Genomic DNA, 21,377 nt, shown 5'->3' on the forward strand with positions numbered 1-21,377 from the left:
TATTGTAGCCTGTAATAATAGTAGTGCGATGATGTTTCAGCGAAATATACTTTACGAGTGTTGTGTTTTCATATTATGTGACATTTATGAATTGAAATTTATATAAAAAACCATATTATTCACCACCATTCGTTCATCTTTAGCAGATAAATCAATTTCAGTATAAAATGGACGCGAGCGTATAGAAGTAAATTTCGGGCAGTAAATTTAATTATAGGGTATAATACAGTATTTAGTTAAATCAAGAAAACCATCTCCATAAAAAAACAAATAAACAACAATTATGCATAACATTTTAATAAGCAATATTGTATAGGTACATATAACTTAAAAATTACCTATAGATTAAATATAAATCAGTAAATTGTTTATAGGTACTAAGTAGTAAAAATTAGTTTATACTTAGATTATATTAATACGTCTTATAGTATTTATGGTCATTTTTATCACGCAAATAATATGTCCGTATAGAATTAATATTTCATGTATGGAATTTATCTAGTGAAATAAAAAACCAATCTGAGAATAATATTATAATAATGTACTAATTCGTTTATTATATTGTATAAGTACCTACATATATTATTATGACGTGTATAATAAAATAATGACTGCATTTAATAATAACTGAGCAAAACAATTTACAATAATATGATCTACACGATTCTTCCATGGTTTCTTAAGTATTATCTTGTTTTATTATTATTATTATGCCACAAACAGATTTTTGTTTCGATATATTAAGGCAATATTTTCATCTCGTTGAAAAAAATTAGGTGTTGTATAATTGCTTAGATTTTTGCTTTCTTAAATATTACTCCAATTGATTCATTAATAGATACTTTAAATGATGCTTATCAATAATATTAAGTAGGTAGTGATTCATTATTTGATATTTATTCAACAACAACAATATTTTTTGGTGATAGTTTTAGTATAGACTATGAAATTATCTTCATTCATATTATATTCATATGTATATTGTCATAATAAAATGTTATATTATGTTTATGTCATAATATTTCAAATTATTTTGAAAAAAAAAAACAAAAGCTTATAACTGCATTATAAGTATAAAAAAAATAGATAATATCGCTTAGGTTTTAAATTGTTTTTTGTCATTCTTAAACGTTAACTGCAGTATTATATGTAATCTGCGCAACATTTACAACAAATTATAATAACGTTATTAACAAAAAAATTATATTGGTAAAAATAGAAAACAATAAGAAAACAAGAAAAAATACATAATTTGATATTATTATCGTCTTCGTGCTGTATTCATAATATGATATTGCACTCGCGGTAATCAGTGGGTTAATCAGTATGCAAACGATAGATTATTATTTTTATATTGCATTGTGTTCTTCAGTTGCGTGTTGTCACCTACATCCCACATTAAATGTATACAATACAAACGATGATGACACATGTGTTGTGCATAAAATATCAGTAAGGGTGTATCGCTGCGATTCCGATTCGGCCCGACGACTGTAACGAACCGTTGTGACGGTACGCAGATTCTTGCGGAGGCTGTGCCTGCTGGTGCTGATGCCTGTGATACGCCTCTGCGTAGCTGTGCCTGTACCTGGGCGAAACCGGCGAGTGACAGTCCTCCGCGGGCGCCCGCTTGTCCGACACCGTTTCCCGTCTGCCGCCGTAACCACTTCCGCCTAGGTCTGGTTGTTGGTGGTTGTTCTGATGACCGCGGTGTTTGTATTGGTGATGGTGCGGGTGGTGATCCTCGTAAGCGTACGCCGTCGATCGCCGCTTGTACTCTCGGCCGGCCAATGCCGCCAGCGCCGGACCGTCGCAGTCGTCGTCTGTGTCCCGGATGTCCGGTTCGCCGCGCGGTCTGCCACCGTAGCTCGGGGGAGGACAACAGCCGCCGTCATCTTCGTAAGCATACGAGGCCGACCGCCGTTTGTAATCGTTGGCCGCACGCGAAGACAGCTCCGGCGGTGGCGGCGACACGTCGTTATAACGATTCCGCCTGGGCGCCGCTCGGGGGGCTTCCGGTGCTCCGGCCCGGCGCGACGAGCTTTTGCGCTGGTCTTCCGGAGGAGGTGGCCTGTAGCTGTGGTCCGACTGCGGATGATGGTATTCTTCGGCCGAGTAACTCCTGGGCACCAGTCTGGGTTCGTCGTGATCGTGCTGTCGAAAACAAAAAACACCGATGTAGTTTAATAATTAATTGTCCACTGAAATACGCATCATTTGTGTATATTGTTATGCATATATACGATTAACTAACGGGTAATCCTAAAACGTGTTGTGTTGCCACAGAGCTTCCACTCACAGATCCACACGAGCAGGTTTTTGAAGCCCGGGATCCATTAAGGTTCCCGCACTTCCGCCCCAAATTTAAGACGAATATATATATATATATATATATTAATAAGTTATAATAGACATTTATAATTTATAGGGATCATTAGGTACTTACATCAAAAATCGTTAATTTATAATGTGTACCTTTTTACTATTTTTTTTATTACTATTACGGCTAATCTCAAAAATTACGGGACCAATTTCAATACAAAATTATATAAATATTAAATAGAGTCCTTGAGACTAGGAAGGTGATTTAGGCTTAATATTAGGTTGTTATAGTGTGGCTCACACGTGAGTTTCATTTAGGATCACACAATTTGAATAATTTTTTGTTTATAAATATACAGAAATGAAAAAAAAGTGCTTGACTTGTCGATCCACCTTGTGAGATTTTTTTAAGTAAAATAAAATAATATTTAATTTATTGTTTATAATTTACCATTTCAACACAAAGTATAATGTTCTTATATGTATGACGTAAAGACTCAAAAAGACAAAAACTAGTCGACCGATTTTTACGAAATTTTTATCATTAAATCAGTTTTGAATATCGATCCCTTTTAAAGAAATAGTACGATATATTATTATGGCCTTATTAATATTATTTTAGTCAATGCGGCTTGGTAAAAAATTTCTTTTATTTATACTAATCAAGTTCTTTAGTTTATACAACTGCATTGTGTAATCAATTTTTTAAAGGTATTTATTTATTTAAATCTATTTGTGCTAGAAAATGTATGATAAATATCATCGGAATCAATAATAAAATGTTCTGATATAACTGTCTTATTCTATACTATATTATTATTATTCCCACGAATTCGTCTTTACGGTATAAAAATTGTTTTTATTGCACTTTCTTAAATAAACATAAGTATCAATAGTTAAATTTTTACATGGAGTGATTTACTACCGTAAAATAAAAAAATATAGCCAAATAGTATACCATATAATATCTGATTGTAGCCAAGTCAATACCAAAAACATCTCACGGCGGAGTGGAATTGGTCCAGAAGGTAAAAATTAGGCATTGTAAAAAAGTTAGATCAAAAAAGACAAACTTAAGAGGACATCGTACCCACATGTGTTGTCTCTGCCCTATACTTAAGCATATACTTAAAATTCCAACATTTACATTCAACAGTTCCAATTTTGTGTTGTTATTAGCTTAAATATGAGAATGAATTTACCTATAATAAAACTTAAAAATTAAATATAAGAACAAAACCTCCTCTGACACCAATCACGCATGAGGTTTCTGCCACTAGACAGCCTCCCTCCTCATAATATAAAACCATATAAATATTTTGTAAAAAAAAAAAAATTCTATTTGATCATTGTGCTTATGTTACAGATTTTAAATATTCTATTTTAAAATTAAAAAAAATAACATATAACCTGTGTCCTCTCGTTTGATATTTACGCTATTTTAATTCGTAAGCTAGTTATAAGTAACTAAGTAAATTATCAAAATTCAAAAATGCTGATAACTCAATTTAAATATCAAAAATAAACTAACGTGAGAACATAGATAACGATTTTACTTTCAACTTTGTTAATTGACCAACTCACTCACTCTACTATTAAAGCTAACCACACAAAATTAGAACAGCTAAACGTACATGTTGGTATATGTTTATGCGGCAGTAAGACGAAGATAACACAACATAATGTGGGTACGACGTCCTTTTAATGTTTTAGTTTGCATGAATTAATAATGGGGCCACCTATAAATAAAGGGGATCTCCTTTCTAGAAGAATAAAATCACGTGTTTGGTGGGAATTATTTTGAAACAATACACTGTAGGTAAAATGTATGGTTTTATTTCAAATAATATGCAAGAGTTGTAATTCTATTCATCAATAAATTACGTTAACAGTAAAAGTAACCGCAATAGTACTGATGGTCTTAGACCGCAGTTATAACTTAATAAAATAATAATGCAACTGTTTCTTTATTTCACTCGAATCTATATCTAATAGACACTATATAGTCGATACAAAATATAATATTGATTATTATAATAACTGTAGACGTCAGGTATTTTTTGGAGACTGTCAATGGGGTTTATTTTTGCTTACCTTATTCGTACAAATAAAAAAGTTTTTAACTGCGACTCATAAAACATGTGCATTTTAGGACAATAATATGAAATGTTTGTACAAATATATATAAATCGTTATTTTTTTTTTTTAGCGATCAGAAAAAAATAATATAGATCATGAATCTGCTTGTATATAATATTGACTTAAATACGATGAATTGTATTATTATTTAATATTAAAAATGAAAGTTACCAATTATACAAATCAAAATAGTCCACTTTTTATCGTCATTAAATGCCTATGTGAACATAAGAGCTGTGTTTCATTTTAAAATTAAAATTTACCTGGAAGTTTCTAGGCTGTCTATTGGAAATTGGTTTTGAATAACCACCATTGTAATCTGCAGTATCCAAACCTTCTCTCGGTCTATTGGTTTTTCTGTAATTTTTTACCGCCTGGTGGTCAAAATGACCGTCGTCATAATCACCATCGTCATCATATCGATTCCTAACTATTTCGTCGTCGTCAGAATGGTGACTTCGTGACCAATTGCAAGAGTCTCTGACCACTGCTCGGATCATGGGCGTTGCGTTTTCTTTGCGTTGTCGTTCAAGACGCTTTTTTAGTTCAGATCGTTGCTCGTCGATCCGTTCTTTTTCCAACATGAGGAACTTTTCTTTAGCGTCCTTGAATCTCTCGCGCGGGGATTCTCTGACTGTCGAACGACTTGGAGACGGTGTTCTTTGCCTGATTTCTACAGGCTTTTTCCTGTATTCAGGTGCGGTTAAGGGCGTCGGTGCAACGTTCTTGGCCACTTCACTGTTTCTCGGTCTCGGTTGGACCAGCGCAACGTTACGATCTGAATATTTTTCCCTCAGGTTTGGTGCAATGTTGTTGTTGTTGTTATTGCTATTACTAAAGTTTTGACGTTTAACATTTGAAACATTGATGTGTTGTTGCACTTCTTGTCTCCCATTGTAATAGTCTTTTTCTGGCGATGTCACTGGGCTACTGCTACTGTCAACGCCACTGTCTTGTCTCCTAATTCTGGGTAACGGATGGTCACTAGTAGGCTTTGCAAACAATGGTTCTTCTAACGGACTAGCGTTCCAGTCATCATCTGAAAAATAAATTAAAATTGTCGTATAAAAAATGCGTGTTGTATAGATAGGTAGGTCGTAGCCTCGTAGGTATCTAACTAAAATAATTATTATTCATTCAGAATACAACTATTAAGTATGGGTGTCATCATCGTCATTATTCACTCAACACGTAGAAAATTACTATATAGCTTACGAAACCGTTTAAGGACAACAAGTGAGGTTATAAATTATTATTGGAATTATTAGACTAGTTAAACTAGTTAGGCAACCATAACAGTCATTTATCTAAAATTAAAATATTTATGTAGGTTACTTCAACAAAAATAACACAATATTTTAGGAGACTTTGATAATTATTTATTAATACAATAGTACGATTTACCTACTAGTTTGTTCTTATAATAATATAAATGGTTATAAATAGTTTGTTATAATAAACGTCCAATAAAATTAGTTAACGCTGTATGTTATTGTAATTTAATAATTTTTTCGATATGACGGAAATTATATGAAAAAATGGCTTATTAACAAATCATAAATGTATATTAATTGGTTTCCATTACATATTACAATAAGCCTGATGAAAAAAACGACTTTTCAGGTATTATGAACAAACAGTAATACGTTATATAAACTACTCAATATTCTGAACAATTTCGAACCAACACTCTTTAATAACACCTCTAGCAAATAAGAACTTTTAAAGTTGCTGTTGTTATACACTAAATAAAATGTTTTATAGGTGTTGTTTCGATTAACCGGTTTAATACAGTTTGCCTAGAAATCTAAAATTCTATATTTTTACCTCAAGAGATTCCTTTCTCTTGACGACGTCACCCAATCACCTAGTAAATTATACTATAAACCTGCATAGACTTATTATTATTATTACCTTTACAATGATATACCTACGCATAAAATATGACCACAAACAAAACCACCTATGCGGATATGATTGGTTAAACGCATCGAATTTGTTACAAATAACCATACAGGTAGGTATATTGAACTCAGGTTGTGCGTATCGATAGATAAAAACAGTTGTACCTACTCGCTGTTTTTGTGTTTACACTATACATTTGCGATATATTTTGTGGCAAAACAATTGTAGTTTAAATTTAATCGTCTATCCGGCACAATTCACACGGTTTTTTATTCATCCACTATAAGAGGGCATGAGAAAGAGGTCAGATTACGTATGAATTGGCTGTTCGCCACGAAATAAAATCGTACACCAAAAGCCACGGAATTGTATTGAACTACGATGTACTATAATACTATTATTATTATTTATCATACTACACGTAATATACACCTATGTTTTTTACAAACCTGTATATGTTTTTATGTGTATATTGCTACTATGAAATTGTCCCTTTATACAAATAACAAATATGCCTTAATAAAATAATAACCCATAGCTATCAGCTATAAAAGTTGCTAAAATTTTAAATTGAATTTTAAACAAACATGGGCGTAAAATGTTGAGGTATATAAATGCATAATGTGACAACGGGGGTCTGTCTATACCTCTAAACATATTGAAGAGGCATTGTTCCCTTTTTATATAAATTAATTATATCATCAAAAAAGTATTTTTTAGTAGTTCAATTTTGTATGGTAAAACATAACGTTAAAATGATTAATTATATACATATCGAAAAAAAATAATCGATTAAATTCCTATTGTCTTCTGTTGATTGTTATTATAACAATCAGAATTGCGATTAGATTATACGATTATATCGTATGATTACAGTTGGATGATTGTAAGTTTTCCTATTTGCGATTTGTGAATATTTTTAAGAATACTCATGTTAAAAATATATACATATAATTATACATAGATTTTGCCACCAACAAAAATTACTCAAGTTACGCCGATACTCATGGAAAGACAATGTGTACAAGATATTATGTTGTTTATCGGAAAGTGACAGAAAAAAATCAAACTTGAAATTAAATTTTTTTCTTCTGCAATAAATTACTAAATAAAACACTAATATTTCAGTGACAAAATTAGCAAGAGAATTAGGATCTAAAATAAATAATACGTTCAGTAGATAAAAAATATTATTTTAAGTACAAATTATAAAATATATAATTTAAAGGAGGAGGCAATTATTACTTTCCTTCTCGTCTCCTTTAACTAGTAAATTATAATAAATGGCTTATGAGATTTATATACCAAACTTAAATAGAGTGAAGAATTTTAAAATTAAATTTTTATTTAAAATTCATATTTCAATAAACATACAAAAATTTATTATTATTAAATTAAAATAACTAATTAGGTATTAAAAAATCATTATAAACCATTATTGTTTTAAAATTATATACGATTTATATATAATTGTATAATAAACATGTCTTGTTAATTAGATAATTATATAGTCTAAATAGTTGTGTACCGGAGATTACTAAAAATATGTACGGAGAAAGTGCACCAGATGAATTTTACTGATGTATGCTCCGGGCCACAAACCGCTATTCAACTTGGCATGCAGTAACGTATACTTGTGTTTCTTTTTACAATCGATATTTCTATAATGATTATTTCGCTATAATAGACGGAGAAACGTGAAGTCAACAGTTTACATTAAAATAAAACAAAAATTAATTACGCACGAGGAATGAGGATTTATACGCATACGGTATCGCCACGTGTATCATAATATGTATTTTATAAATGACAATTAAAATTTAAAAGTATTATATTATACACGATAATGCGTAATATTTCTGATGGTAAATACGACGTGTACTACTGTGATTGTAATATTTCGTCTGATTTGACGGTATAGGAAAAACACATACTATGTATACGTGTCATGTGTGTTGAAGAAAACAAACATAAATTATAAAAATATCTTCGATGTTGCATCGTGATTTGTAGTGATGAATACTCACGCAGTCAAATGTCAATTATTGATATAATATACAGATATTATGTTATATAATCAATAATGTACATGATGTCATGATGGCCTGCGATGCTGATCGTCGTCTTTGGACGAGAAAAAGGCGATTTTCATCGTATCGACGATCTCTGTGACTAGGACAGCGTGTCTATATAATACAACATAATAACTATCTTTGGAAAAGAATCGTGCAGTGTGAAAGTCTTGCGCTCGGGCGCTATCACTGCAGCTAGCAGCTCTCTTTACCATCTACCAAAAGGCATTCAGAACCAAAATACGGTTTGACATACGGTCAAACCGAAAAGGATAATATTATTATGATACATCGGCAGGGTTCTATTTAATATCCTCCACGTGTAATGGTACAATAATATGTTATAAAAGAGTTGAATTGAATGAAGCCGGTTATCGCGTCTGTGGCATAGGGTATTAAGCTTTTACGGTCTGCAGAATTCAACTGCGCACGGCGTGCGGAGGATTTAATCTCCTTTTCGTTTATTATGTATATTATTATATGTTACGGACATTGTGATGCACATTGGCCGGTCCGTGATGTTTACTTTGCCCGGCGTTTTTGGGAAACTCATTAAAATGTATTATTACTATTATTATTGTTTTGCCAATGCAGCTAGGGTAATACGTCGAGCCGTCGACCGGCTTAAGTAAACTTTTTGAGAGTTGCAATTTCAATTCTGAAAAAAAATTAAGCCACCTAGCCATTTCATTAAATTATCAACTTTTTATAAAGATATACGACGCTCCCTGTCTTATGCTATAACTGGCATTGCTTAGGTATTTTTATAAATTAATGGTAGGTACAATTGATTACAAATATTATAGTATTTTTAATCAAAAAAATATAGTAAATTATAGTACATATAATAAATTATAGTATTTTTACACAAATATAAAATGTAGTCATTATAGAAATAGTATTGAAAATTTGCTGAAATAATAATAATAATTAGGTTCATTTAATAATAATCAACAAGTATTAAAAAATAAATAAATACCCAATATATAGGTACAAAACGTAACAGTACCATTTTCAAAATTTAAAAATAGGTATTTTATAAAACTCCTTCTTTAAAAAAAAAAAAGAAAAATATTAAATCTGTTGAATTTTGATGAGTGAGGACAATATTATTTTTTATGACTTTCAACAATACCTACAAAAATTTGTAAAATTGTTTAGATTTCACACCTTTTGGTAGTTAACCATTAAAGATAAATTAATACAAAAGTGTATTTAGTAATAAACCGTGGTAAAATTGTGACCAATAATTATATATTATGTTGAAAAAGCTTCATTAAAATATTTGCACTATAAATATTTTGAATTCGGGTATTTGGCTACTGCAGACTTTCCAATTAAATAACAAACTATAGGTACGTTGACTATTGCAATTACATCAAGGATAATTAATGATAATATATTCTGGTGAAGAGGTAATTGGGATTTTTTTGTACTGCTATTGGTATTACCTAAAACGAGTAATTTGTAAAGATAATAAAAATTAAACATAATAGCAAAACCATAAAATTATAATTGGTCTATTTAAGTACTTATATCACCTACCCAAATAGTTACCAAATTATCTATTCATTACATCATAGTTATTTATACTATTCGTACCTCCCTACAAGAAACAAGAAAATATTCAAAGTTGAACATTAAAATTAAACACCATTTTTTTACGTTAATTGTTATTTTTGCCTACATAGACAATATTTTTATTGATAATTTGTGAACGAAACTTAAAAACAAATAGATACTGACATTTATAATGTAATATTAATTGTTATAATATATTTCGGATATTGGATAAATAAAACGAAAAATAGATTCTAAAAAGATCGATTTCCTGTACGTTGCATACTGTACCTATACTTACCTAATTTTATTAGGTATATTAAATGGCGTAACCAAAGAGGAATTAAGATGTCTAAAGCCCCACCCCATCATGGACCATTTGTATGTATAAATAATATTTAGTATTTTACGTCCTAAGTATTGATTAAATCTTGGTGGTTGTTACATAATCATAAACTGAAAAAAATTAATATTAATATTTTATCGATAAACATTATATATTACATTTTCATTTAAAAAAAGCCTAGTCTTATGGAGGAGATAACAAGTCTTACTTTTAAAGTGAAAATATACATTTAAGATAATTACATTAATACATCATTAATTAATTGTATTAAAGTTTAATCAAATAAATAAATGATAATAATAATAAGTAAAACAGGACAATGTTTGAGTAAAGTACATTTTAGGAATATAGATTTTTACAATCAAGTTTTGCGCTGCAGCTACGTGAATATACGATTACAGAATATATCGTATATATAGACATATAGTTATATACTATATATATAATACAATATATGTATATAATTAAATATTATTTCATCGTGTTATGGGAGATACGCCTAATTTAAGATTTTCTAATAAAATAATGTATTTTTTTTTAACTATCAATCATCAATATACATATATATATATATATATACACATAAAATATATTACTTTCGTGAGTAAAACATAGAAATTATAAAATATTATAAAGCATCACAGCATTACGTATTCACGCGATGAGAACTAAATACATTTGCACAATCGAGCAGTAGTGGAAGCCATTTCATCATTCACATTACGAACAAAATTTATAGGGACACGTATGTCGTATAGGTACCTATATTATGTATGTCATACATATATAACTATACAGTGTATAATGTGCATACCATACCTACATATTAATATGGTTATATTATGTCCACAATTTATACCCAAGTAAATCTTATTTCGTATGTGTAGACAATGATATATTATGTAGACACTTAAATACTTCGATATACATATAATAATATATTGATTATTATACATACAACGCTCAAAAAATAGGTCATCAGCTATATATTATATTCTGTATAGGAACCACCTCGGGTTAGCAGTTATAAACCAAGATAATGTATCTTGGACGGTGAAGTTTCTACTTCTCATCGTGTTTATATTCGTGTTTTATTATGTAGACACGAAAATGACCTCTGATACACCAACCTTCTAATAAATAGTGAAATTTAGAAGTGCAGCGTAATTTATATGTCAAGTAAACAAAAATATAAAACATCTTCTACAATACTTAATAATATTTTTAATTATTATCAATATTTACATTAGGTAATAGGTACCTATACTGAAAATGGATAGGCATATATTTTTAAAATTCCTATTGATACTTTGCCACAAATATATGTAGTGTAAATGTGTAATAAACATTATTTAATACATACTTCCTTCAAATTCTGTATCACTCATAATATTATCTCTGTGAGACCGTGACTTAACTGTACCTATATTCAAATAGTATATATTTCATATCGAATTTTATGACGAACATTTCTTATAGATTACTGTTGAAAAAAAACCACATTTATTCATTATGTATTAATTTGTCACCCGATACGGTAATTCCGGACATACCTAATGTATATAGGTAATATTTCATCAAAATAAACACGTTAAAAGTAAATTCTAAGCTAATTCAGTACACAGTTAGGTAATATCATTACATAAAATATTATAATTTACTTTAAAAATCTTATGTAATAAAATATATAAAATAAGTAATGAAGTTTTTTTTAACTGACTGCATCAATGTTTTACATCATTGTACGCATGATCTGGTTAGGACAGGTCCTTATTATAATACGGACCGATAAAATAGTATTTTTGATTTTTGAATCACGTAGTTCGTTATTTAATCAACTTGATTTTTGTTTACTAGTTAGTGGGGCATTGTTAGATCCTCTAAAGTTTATTAAATTTATTAATATTATGGCTGTTTAACAAAAACAATTGAAGTAAAAAAAAAAGTTATATTTGTATAGGGAATCTATGATAAAAATGAATGAGATATTTTTTGTACTATTCGTTCGAATTATTACTGTGTTAATAAAAAAAGGTTGTATTAAAATATAGTTTAAAAAAATGTAACTAACTTATTAAATTCAAATAATAGTTGTGGAAATTCATAGCAGATGGCAGAGTTACAAGTAAATTTTAGTAAATTCAAATAGATAATAAGTGTTGAAAATATAATAGGTACTTATTTTAAAAGAAAATCAACTAAATCGTTACTCAATAATACTTCTATCACCGTATAAGACATAGGTCATTGATTTTTAATATATATGAATTTCTTTCGCAACACTATCGTTGCCAATTCATTACCTATATTGGCTATGTATTAGAATTACGAAGTACACGCGCGCAGTCAGGATACTTCTGAAATTTACCTCACTGTGTAATAAATTATTACTAGTCTATCCAATTGTATGATTACAAAATCGCATCATTCACAAATATATATATATATAGGTACCTATAATGTACTATATACAATTTATAAAGGCCGGCCGAGTTCTGTTTCAAACAAATACGAATACCTGCACAATTATATAGATACAGCTCCTACAGGTGTCAGGAACGTGTTAGATACTTAAAATATTAAAGTTTAAAATAAGTGGTACATGAATCCAGTCTCTATAGAGTTATCTTTAAAACATGTTTTTGTCAGAATGACTCGATCAAAATGGCCTGCAAACGACTAAATGATTAGTTGTTTTATGAATTTGAACACAGTTCTGGTGTTGTATTTTAACACTTTTAAATCCTTATCACAAAATCCACATTCAAACGCATATATATATACCGTGTGTTCACCAATTTAGGGAACACTGAATTTCTCGACCGGATTATGTTGGAATAAATCAAATTTTTTTTACTAGCTATAGTGGTCTATAAATACACATTTTCAGAAAAATTTCAAATTTTTAACTTTTTCATCAGTATCAACCGGTATTTTTGATACCAAATTCGGATAGACTGATTTTTTTAAAGACATTTTGGTCAATTAACCATGGCTCTAAAATCAAAATTGACTGAATGAAAGCCATTCAAATTTTAATAAATAATACATTTTTATAATTGCATTTTAAAATATGCATAATTATTTATTATTGGTTACTTTTTGAATATTTTTAAGTTTTTTTTTTTTTTTTAAAGCGTGTTTTAAATAAGATTAACATCATATGAATACAACCTTTTAGAAAAGATTCTACACTTGATACTTTTGAGCAAGTTTAGAGGGAGAAAAAGTGTTTACAGAATAAAAAGGAAAAAAAAAGAAATAATCATCATTGTAAAACCAATACATTCCTCTCGCTCCGCTCAGAATCAAAAAATAATTTATTACGTATTGAGTATTGTGTATAGCTATTTAATACTCATAATTTATTGTTCAAATTCCATCGAAGGGTAATAGTGGATAGTGTATAATTATATTATAAGTAGCAGAGGTTTGATTAAATTATGTAATCAACGTGCATTAAATTTAAAAAACTTGTGTGGAAAAAATACTTGGCACAGGCCCGCAGGTAGATTTTTAATATTATCTTAACATCGTGATGTTTCGTTTTCTTCACAAAAGACGCTTGTTTTCTGTTAATAATAACTGTTGTTAATAAAATTATTATTTTATATAATATATTTTTTTAAATGATTCTTCTACTGTTTATTTATATATAAATAAACAGAATAAACAATTTAAGACTAAAAACTTCTTTCTAATTCCTATACGTATATTGCATATATTAAATAATACATATTATAGTTTTAAACGACGCAATTCGTAAAGCATGTCAAATAATATCATCACACAATGAATGCAATCGTATACCTGTGCATTGTGCAGCATAATATAATACGCGCCAGTGCCTGAAGTGTCCCGTCTAGGACGAGGTCCTGTGCGTGAACCGTACACGTATTATTATTATTGTACCTACCAGAGTCGGTGCTACATGATGTAAATCCAAAAAACCGGTTTCTTATTTGTCATCCTGTTACACCCACTACGACGTATGCAGCACCGTTAAAACGTATAGGTACCTATACATTCTACATAATGTTTATATTATATTATTATTGTTATAAATTATGATGATGGTGGCGATGTACGCCTTTACAATAATTATCATACGCTTATGCCCAACATAATGCATACCTATTTAATGTGTGCATGTCTTTTTCACAATTATTATTATTATTATTATAAAAACGTGGAAGATAAACTCACTCTCGCTGTAATAATGATCATAACAAGCTGTGTACGTGTCGATTAGAAAACGCGACGATCGAGATGAACCAATGAAATACCATTATACTACCCATATAATACAATATTTTATTATATTCATACGTTTTACCTCAACCTAATATAATATTATGATATATTTTGTGTAATGAGTTTACGTCTAATGAACTAATACATAAATTTAAACATTAAAGAGATGTAAAGAGAACAATGATTCTGAAGAATTTGTGTGTGTGGCCGGCGGGGAGAGGAAACTCTGAGACGTTTATTGTGGAATGCATAACAGCTGTGTAAAACGTAGATATAGCAGTTTTACCAAATTAAGACGGACGAGAAGAAGTGAATGAACGTTCAAGGTCGATGTAGATGGTATTTTTTTCAGCGCCTAACTTCAAAGGAAATACTCAGTCACAGTCGGTTGACTATTGTCGCTGAATTATCTATATAGAACTATTATACAAGTGTATACCTAGATATAATGTATTATGTATAGATGTGCACTATGATGTAGCTAAAGTCTATATGAGAATATGATCACTACGGAAGTACCTACTTATGCGATTTATTTTGGGCAGAAGAGATTCACCGTAAAAATTGACAATAACGACCGAGAGATGAAAAAATAAAGAAATAATAGACATCGAGTTCACAGAACGTACGGAGAGTATATTAAAATAATAAAATTCTTCATTGGTACATGAAAATGTATAATAATATTGTTCTTGTGGCATAATAACTTTATTTGGTTCTGAGTGTTCTGATCACCGTGATTTAATTGATTAAAATTAAAAAAACATCTTCGGAATAAGCATTATTGGAATCGAAATGAATAACAATTGTAAGCTGTTAATACTAAAATATTTTAATATTTATATTCAAATACGACCCAATAGTGCACAACTGTGAGACGTCGCGTTTTTTTAATCAACTATTCTCTATGAATTAAGAATGTATTTTTTAGAACTTGCAACGACGTGACGAAAATGGTGTGATACAGAGATCATGTGTGTTGGACGCTCGTTTCGCATCGTTGTTCACCTCGGTGTTGAATAAGATAAGTGTAGGTATTATTATTTTTAATTTAAACATGGTCATTATATCGCATTAAAATAAATTTCTTGGCGGAAGTCGGTTTACCCAAAAAAAAAAAAAAAAAAAATGGTCAGGAAAGCATAATACTGAAATTTGAATACCATTTTCTAATCATATTGTTGTATTTTAAGTAGGTACAGAGATACTTTTTATACATTAGTTTTATATAAAAATATTTTACATGTGTTAGATAAAGCATATTGAATTAATTTTTTTATTGCCCCAATAATGTTATTTCTAAAAGAAGCTCGTAGTAGGTACGTTGTAAAACAAATAACGTCATCGCTACATGCTCAAGATCTTTTTTGCCACTATTTTTTTATTCGGGCTATCTGTTATATGGGTTGAACATTTATAAGCTTAACTAATCGATACAATTAGATACAATAATTATTACAAGAAGTATAAAACTATAGATGTGAAGAGACAGTCCACTGGGCTTAATCCGGTACGAAGGTACCTTTGCTTGGTCATAGAATAAACGTTCAGAATCTAAAATCTTTAGATTTTCTCTCAACTAATGAAATATTTGTGCTCGCATCGGTATATGTTAATATTTTTATAAGAGTTAAATAATTGTTGATTTTTCTAGTAAAAAGAGCACCTATTTATAAATATAAATCAGTTTATATTGTTCCAGAATGTTTACATTGCTTTATAACATTAGGAAAACATTTATAAACTGACAACATTAATATATTGTAATGAATTGATTTCCCTTTTGCTAAAAGTCTGGTAACAAAAAATGCAGGATTTGACTATATTATACTTGATAATAAAAAAACGTCATTAGAAAGTCGCTGCATGCTATGCCTATTATGTTCAGCTAATTTTTATGAGCTATCGCATATGTGGCACGTGCTAAAGCTGGTTGGGTGGCTTAAAAGAGGACAACAATCGTTTGACCCACATATAAACGTTTGGGTATCGTATCATTAAAACATATTTAAAATTATTTTTTTTATTTCAATTCAAAATAGAAATAATATATATAGATTTGGTACCTACCTATTATGATTTTAAATGTACTATACTGATACTATTATGATGTATTTTGTAGCTTAGTAACCAAGCGTAGGTACCGATATTTATTACATTTTATATCCCCCCAATTCATCAGTATATTCAGTTTAATAAACAATTTATTTTTAAAGTCATCTAGTACATACTGATATATTATTACAGTATTATAAGAGACTATTATTATATAATGGGAAAATATTTACATAAAACCATCTAACTACTAAAACAGCAAAGGTTAGGGTTCAAATATATATTATGCCCCAAAAGCATTATAAATATTTACATAAGAACATCATATGTTATAAAAATTCAAAATAGGTAGGTCGCAGATATAGTACTATATATAATATCATAAAGATATTACATTTCAAATATAATATATAAATCACATAGGATAAGTATAGATATTTAGTAATACTTAGTCTTAGTGTTTAGTTTTATAAAATCATGAATTTATAGACTTTAACGATAACGTTTTTAACTGTGATTTAAAAACAAACGAGTAATACATATTTTTACAGTTTAGTTAATAAATCTATAAATAATATGTAAACGGGATCAATATATCTAATGGAATAAGTGGTATTCTTAATTGTTATTCTCAATGTAGATGTCTGCACATATCACACATTTGCGTCCTCGAGAAAAATTGTTTGCGTCCATACGTATATACACATTATTTCAATTTTCAATACCTATTTAAAATATAATGGATAACGGCAGCCATCAAAGACCAAACGTATGAGATATTCACGGTTATGTTAAGTTAACTTATGGTGTACCGGGTACGAGTTGGAGTTTAAAGAGCATCATTTAATATAATATGAAAATACCAGTAAAACTGGTAGGAAAGGGTAACCTACTATGTTTGGATTTGAATCGTAAAAAATGATGATAACAATGATAATGAACCTACCAATACTTAATGATCACAATATTTTATTATATTGATTTATGAATATAAAATACATTAAAATATTGTTAAATAGTAAATACTAGAATTATTTAATGGTCAAAATTAGTTTAATATAACCACATTCATTTTAACATGAACAATTAGATTTACAGTAAGATCGTAAACTTTTATTTCGCCATTATCAGATTTTGTAGTAGTAAAATGAACGGTATTTAAAAAACATAAAATAATAATAAATTTGTATAGAAATGACGAATTATTAAAACTGGTTTCATACTTGAAAATGAGAATTTATTAGTTAGTCATATAGACAGTGGCGTAAACTGGGGGTCACACGGAGTTGCATTTGCGACCTCTGAAAATATTATAGAGTTGCAAGAGTACCTTTTTGCGTCCCCGAAAATCACAATTTCAGTTTTCAAAAAAATACAATATCAATAATTATTTAATTCATTGACTAGTTTATATTTTGAGAACAAATTTTTATTTTGTTTTGAATCACTGGAATTATTATTATATTATATACTTTCCACATTTTCTTATAGTTTTGTTTTTGACCATTTTCTATTAATATATACATACCAATATGTATTTATTGTGATCGGCAGAGTCGAATCTCAATGGTAGCTGAATATTAATAGTGAAAACGTGTTTCACTATTTTATGTTTATAGATTAAAATTATTATTATTTGTTTTACATATTCATTTATTTTTTTACACTTGTATTTATTTCTTATTCCGTGAACGATGCAAAATTAAAAGTATTTCAACAGCTTGCTAAAATAGACAAATTTCTTGTAAAAATATCGAAGTCGAAAGTAAGCATCTATTTTTACTTTAAATTCATATATAACTTTTGATTTGTATGCATTAAGTTTAAAGTAGCGGTTAAGTATATTACTGATTTACATTATATAAAAACTACAATTTTGACAAATAAAACAATTTATATTTGACTGTAAATTTAATTATCAGGTAATATAATATGATTATTGAACAAGTTTGATGCAATTATTTATTAGAGTCTAGATTAAAAGAACTGTAGTATTTTATGTATTCATAAATTGTTTAAGAAAATTATACATATTCTATTGACGGTAATTAATTATACCCTATTTCTATTGTATATTCATAATACATACCAGTCACCAATAGATACTATATATGTTTAAGGTTGAAATAATTTTGTTGAGATTGTGTACTTTTTACTTAGAATATTATATTTAGAACAATATAAAACTTTGTAGGGGGGTATGAGGGGCTTAGCCCCCCCCCCCAAAGTCTGTCTAACCGGGAAACTGATTGCAACCCTAACGATTTATCCCAATTTACGCCACTGCATATAGATATACTATTGAAATACTTAATAAATAAGTAATTGAGTTGTTCCTTTGACGTACCGAAAAGCTATCAATGCATTAAAATGTACCTATATATTATAAGCACCTATTCTATCAAAATTATACAATATATTGTTTGTTTTATAGGCACTTATATACTTACATTTAGTATAATAGCATCGGCTTAAAGGAATAAAAAAAAAAAAAGAAAGAAAAATTGAAAACCGTGCACTATATACATTAATTTAATAATTAACAATGTATTGAAATAAGCTATAAGTACATACCTGACGACGAATTGTTATCCGCGTATGCGTTATCCGGTTCGTATTGTTCCGGACTGGGTGCATGATCGGATCCTATGCCGCTAGATCCGCCACTCGATCCCATTTTCGTGCCAGACCTTCGGAAATCTAGCTGCGGTCTTGCACCACTGCTGTTGACACCGACGATGTTTGCACTCATGCACCGTCGAAAGTCGATACCGTTTAGGTTTCCCCGGTGTCTGTGCACGGTATCATAATCTCTGGGCGGCAGCAGAATCGGCACGCCGCCGGTCTTGCCACCGGTGCCCAATTTTTTTTTCAACTCTGCCGCCAACGAATCGTACAGGGTCGTCACGTGGCCCGGACCCGTCAACCCGCCGTCGGGCGACGACAACGGCGGTTGTCGATGAGGGGGCGAATGGGGGGGCGACTCTCTTTTCCGATCGCTCCGGGCGCCGGCGCCGTGCGTTTCGGATTTGGACTGCAGTCTCGATTCGATGTCGTTGAGTTTCTTCTTGTTCTCCGGCCGGTCGACCAGCATTCGCAGCTGCGCGGACAGCAGAGTGGCCGTCTCGACGGTGTCGCACCGATAGACGTGCACGTGGACGGGCCACTTGGTGACGGGGTTGTAGAGGAGCAGGATCACGGCCACCAGGTCCTCGTCCTGGTGGACGCAGGTGACCGCGTGATCGGGGATCAGGTGCTTGACCAAGTCGCTTTTCGAACTCTTGCCGCCCGGCAGCGATATCAACGCCGAAACGTTGTGCACGATCTTTAATCCCCTGTGACTCACCTGGAGCGTGAACTTGTATGGCGTCACTTTCTTTTCCCTTTCAGCCAGAGCCGATATCACGGGAATTATGCTTTCTACGTCCCTCACGTTCTTACATTCCTGAGCTCCGAGAAACCAAACGTAATACGAACTTTTTTTTATGTCTTTTTTCATATTTGAATTTATTCACCGGTTAACAGATATACATGAATAAGTACTATTATGCTATACACAAGGTATAGGATAAACTACTAAAACAACTAAAACTATAAAAATTAAAACAAAAACATTAAAAATCACGACACGGCACCACCAACTATTCACTAACACACGAAAATAAGACGCAACAAGTAGACGGTTGAAGAATAACTGATGATCGAAGTTCCAGGTGTACTACAGCAGTATATAATTGTGGAAGTAGTAGTGGTACCGGTTCGTAGTTGGTATTTGAAAGGAACATAAAGTAGGCAGCGCTGCCAAGCGAAAACGATATAATGTCCTCGATGCATATTAAATATAAACGTAATTTTTTATTCACTGTTTATAAACTATTTAACGCTTATTCCAAAGTGAATTAAAAATAGAAATAATTTACGTAGATTGCAAATTCGATAGGTACCTATTAAAATCTTATAATAAAATATTTATATAATATTTGACTAATAATTGGCGTGCTAATGCTTTAAAATATACTTCATAAAAATACTAAATCAAATTAAATATTTCGATTTTTAAATATTATTTTAAAGGTAAAATATACAATTAAAAATATATTATAATTAATAATTGAATACAAATCGGTCAATCTAGAATTTTTGTTCGTTTTATTACAATAAACAGTATTTATACGGTAGGTGTAAGTATGAAAAATATTTGTAAAAATAAAATGTGACCACCTAATCGAAAGTTTTAAAAACAATCCGGCTACTCCTATCCGGATATTGCGGCCTACATACCTAATATCTATAATATAAAATTCCATATAATAGATTTGACCGATTTTGGCTGAAAAGGATTATTATCAGGTAAATTTAAATATTCTTAATAAATTTACAAAATAATTGTTTACAAAATAATATTATAGATAAATAGTTAAATAAATATTAATTAATAATAATCTTGTGTTATACATAGCCACATACTCAACTTAAAAAAATGCATTATCTGTTGAACTATGAAATAATAAGCTCAAACATTATAGGAATTGTAGTAAAATTACTGAAACGCATTAATTTAATTTAAAAAAAAAAAGTTTAATGCATACAACTTCGTTTAAAGCATATTTGGGTCTTGTTGTATTTGATTAGTTTATATTAAATTTAAACTAGTCATTATCATCAAATTTATGTAAGTTAAGAATAGAAAACATTTACTTCAAATTCTTCAAAACAAAAAAAAA

The 21,377-nt window shown here is 30.0% G+C and overlaps 1 protein-coding gene across 1 annotated transcript; it reads right to left on the reverse strand.

Moving 5' to 3' along the window:
* Window positions 1–529: 529 nt before the first annotated feature.
* Window positions 530–20,355, reverse strand: LOC107171817 (uncharacterized). The gene is made up of 3 exons (XM_089226550.1): window positions 19,228–20,355; window positions 4,725–5,500; window positions 530–2,154 (listed from the first exon to the last, which is right to left on the reverse strand). The coding sequence occupies exons 1-3, from the start codon at window positions 20,150–20,152 to the stop codon at window positions 1,450–1,452; spliced, it is 2,406 nt and encodes an 801-aa protein (XP_089082676.1). The 5' UTR covers window positions 20,153–20,355; the 3' UTR covers window positions 530–1,449.
* Between the last annotated feature and the right edge of the window lie 1,022 nt (window positions 20,356–21,377).

The sequence above is a fragment of the Diuraphis noxia genome, unplaced genomic scaffold (assembly GCF_037042655.1).
Source record: "Diuraphis noxia isolate RWA-SAM2 unplaced genomic scaffold, SU_Dnox_SAM2 contig0004, whole genome shotgun sequence".
Lineage (NCBI taxonomy): Eukaryota > Metazoa > Arthropoda > Insecta > Hemiptera > Aphididae > Diuraphis > Diuraphis noxia.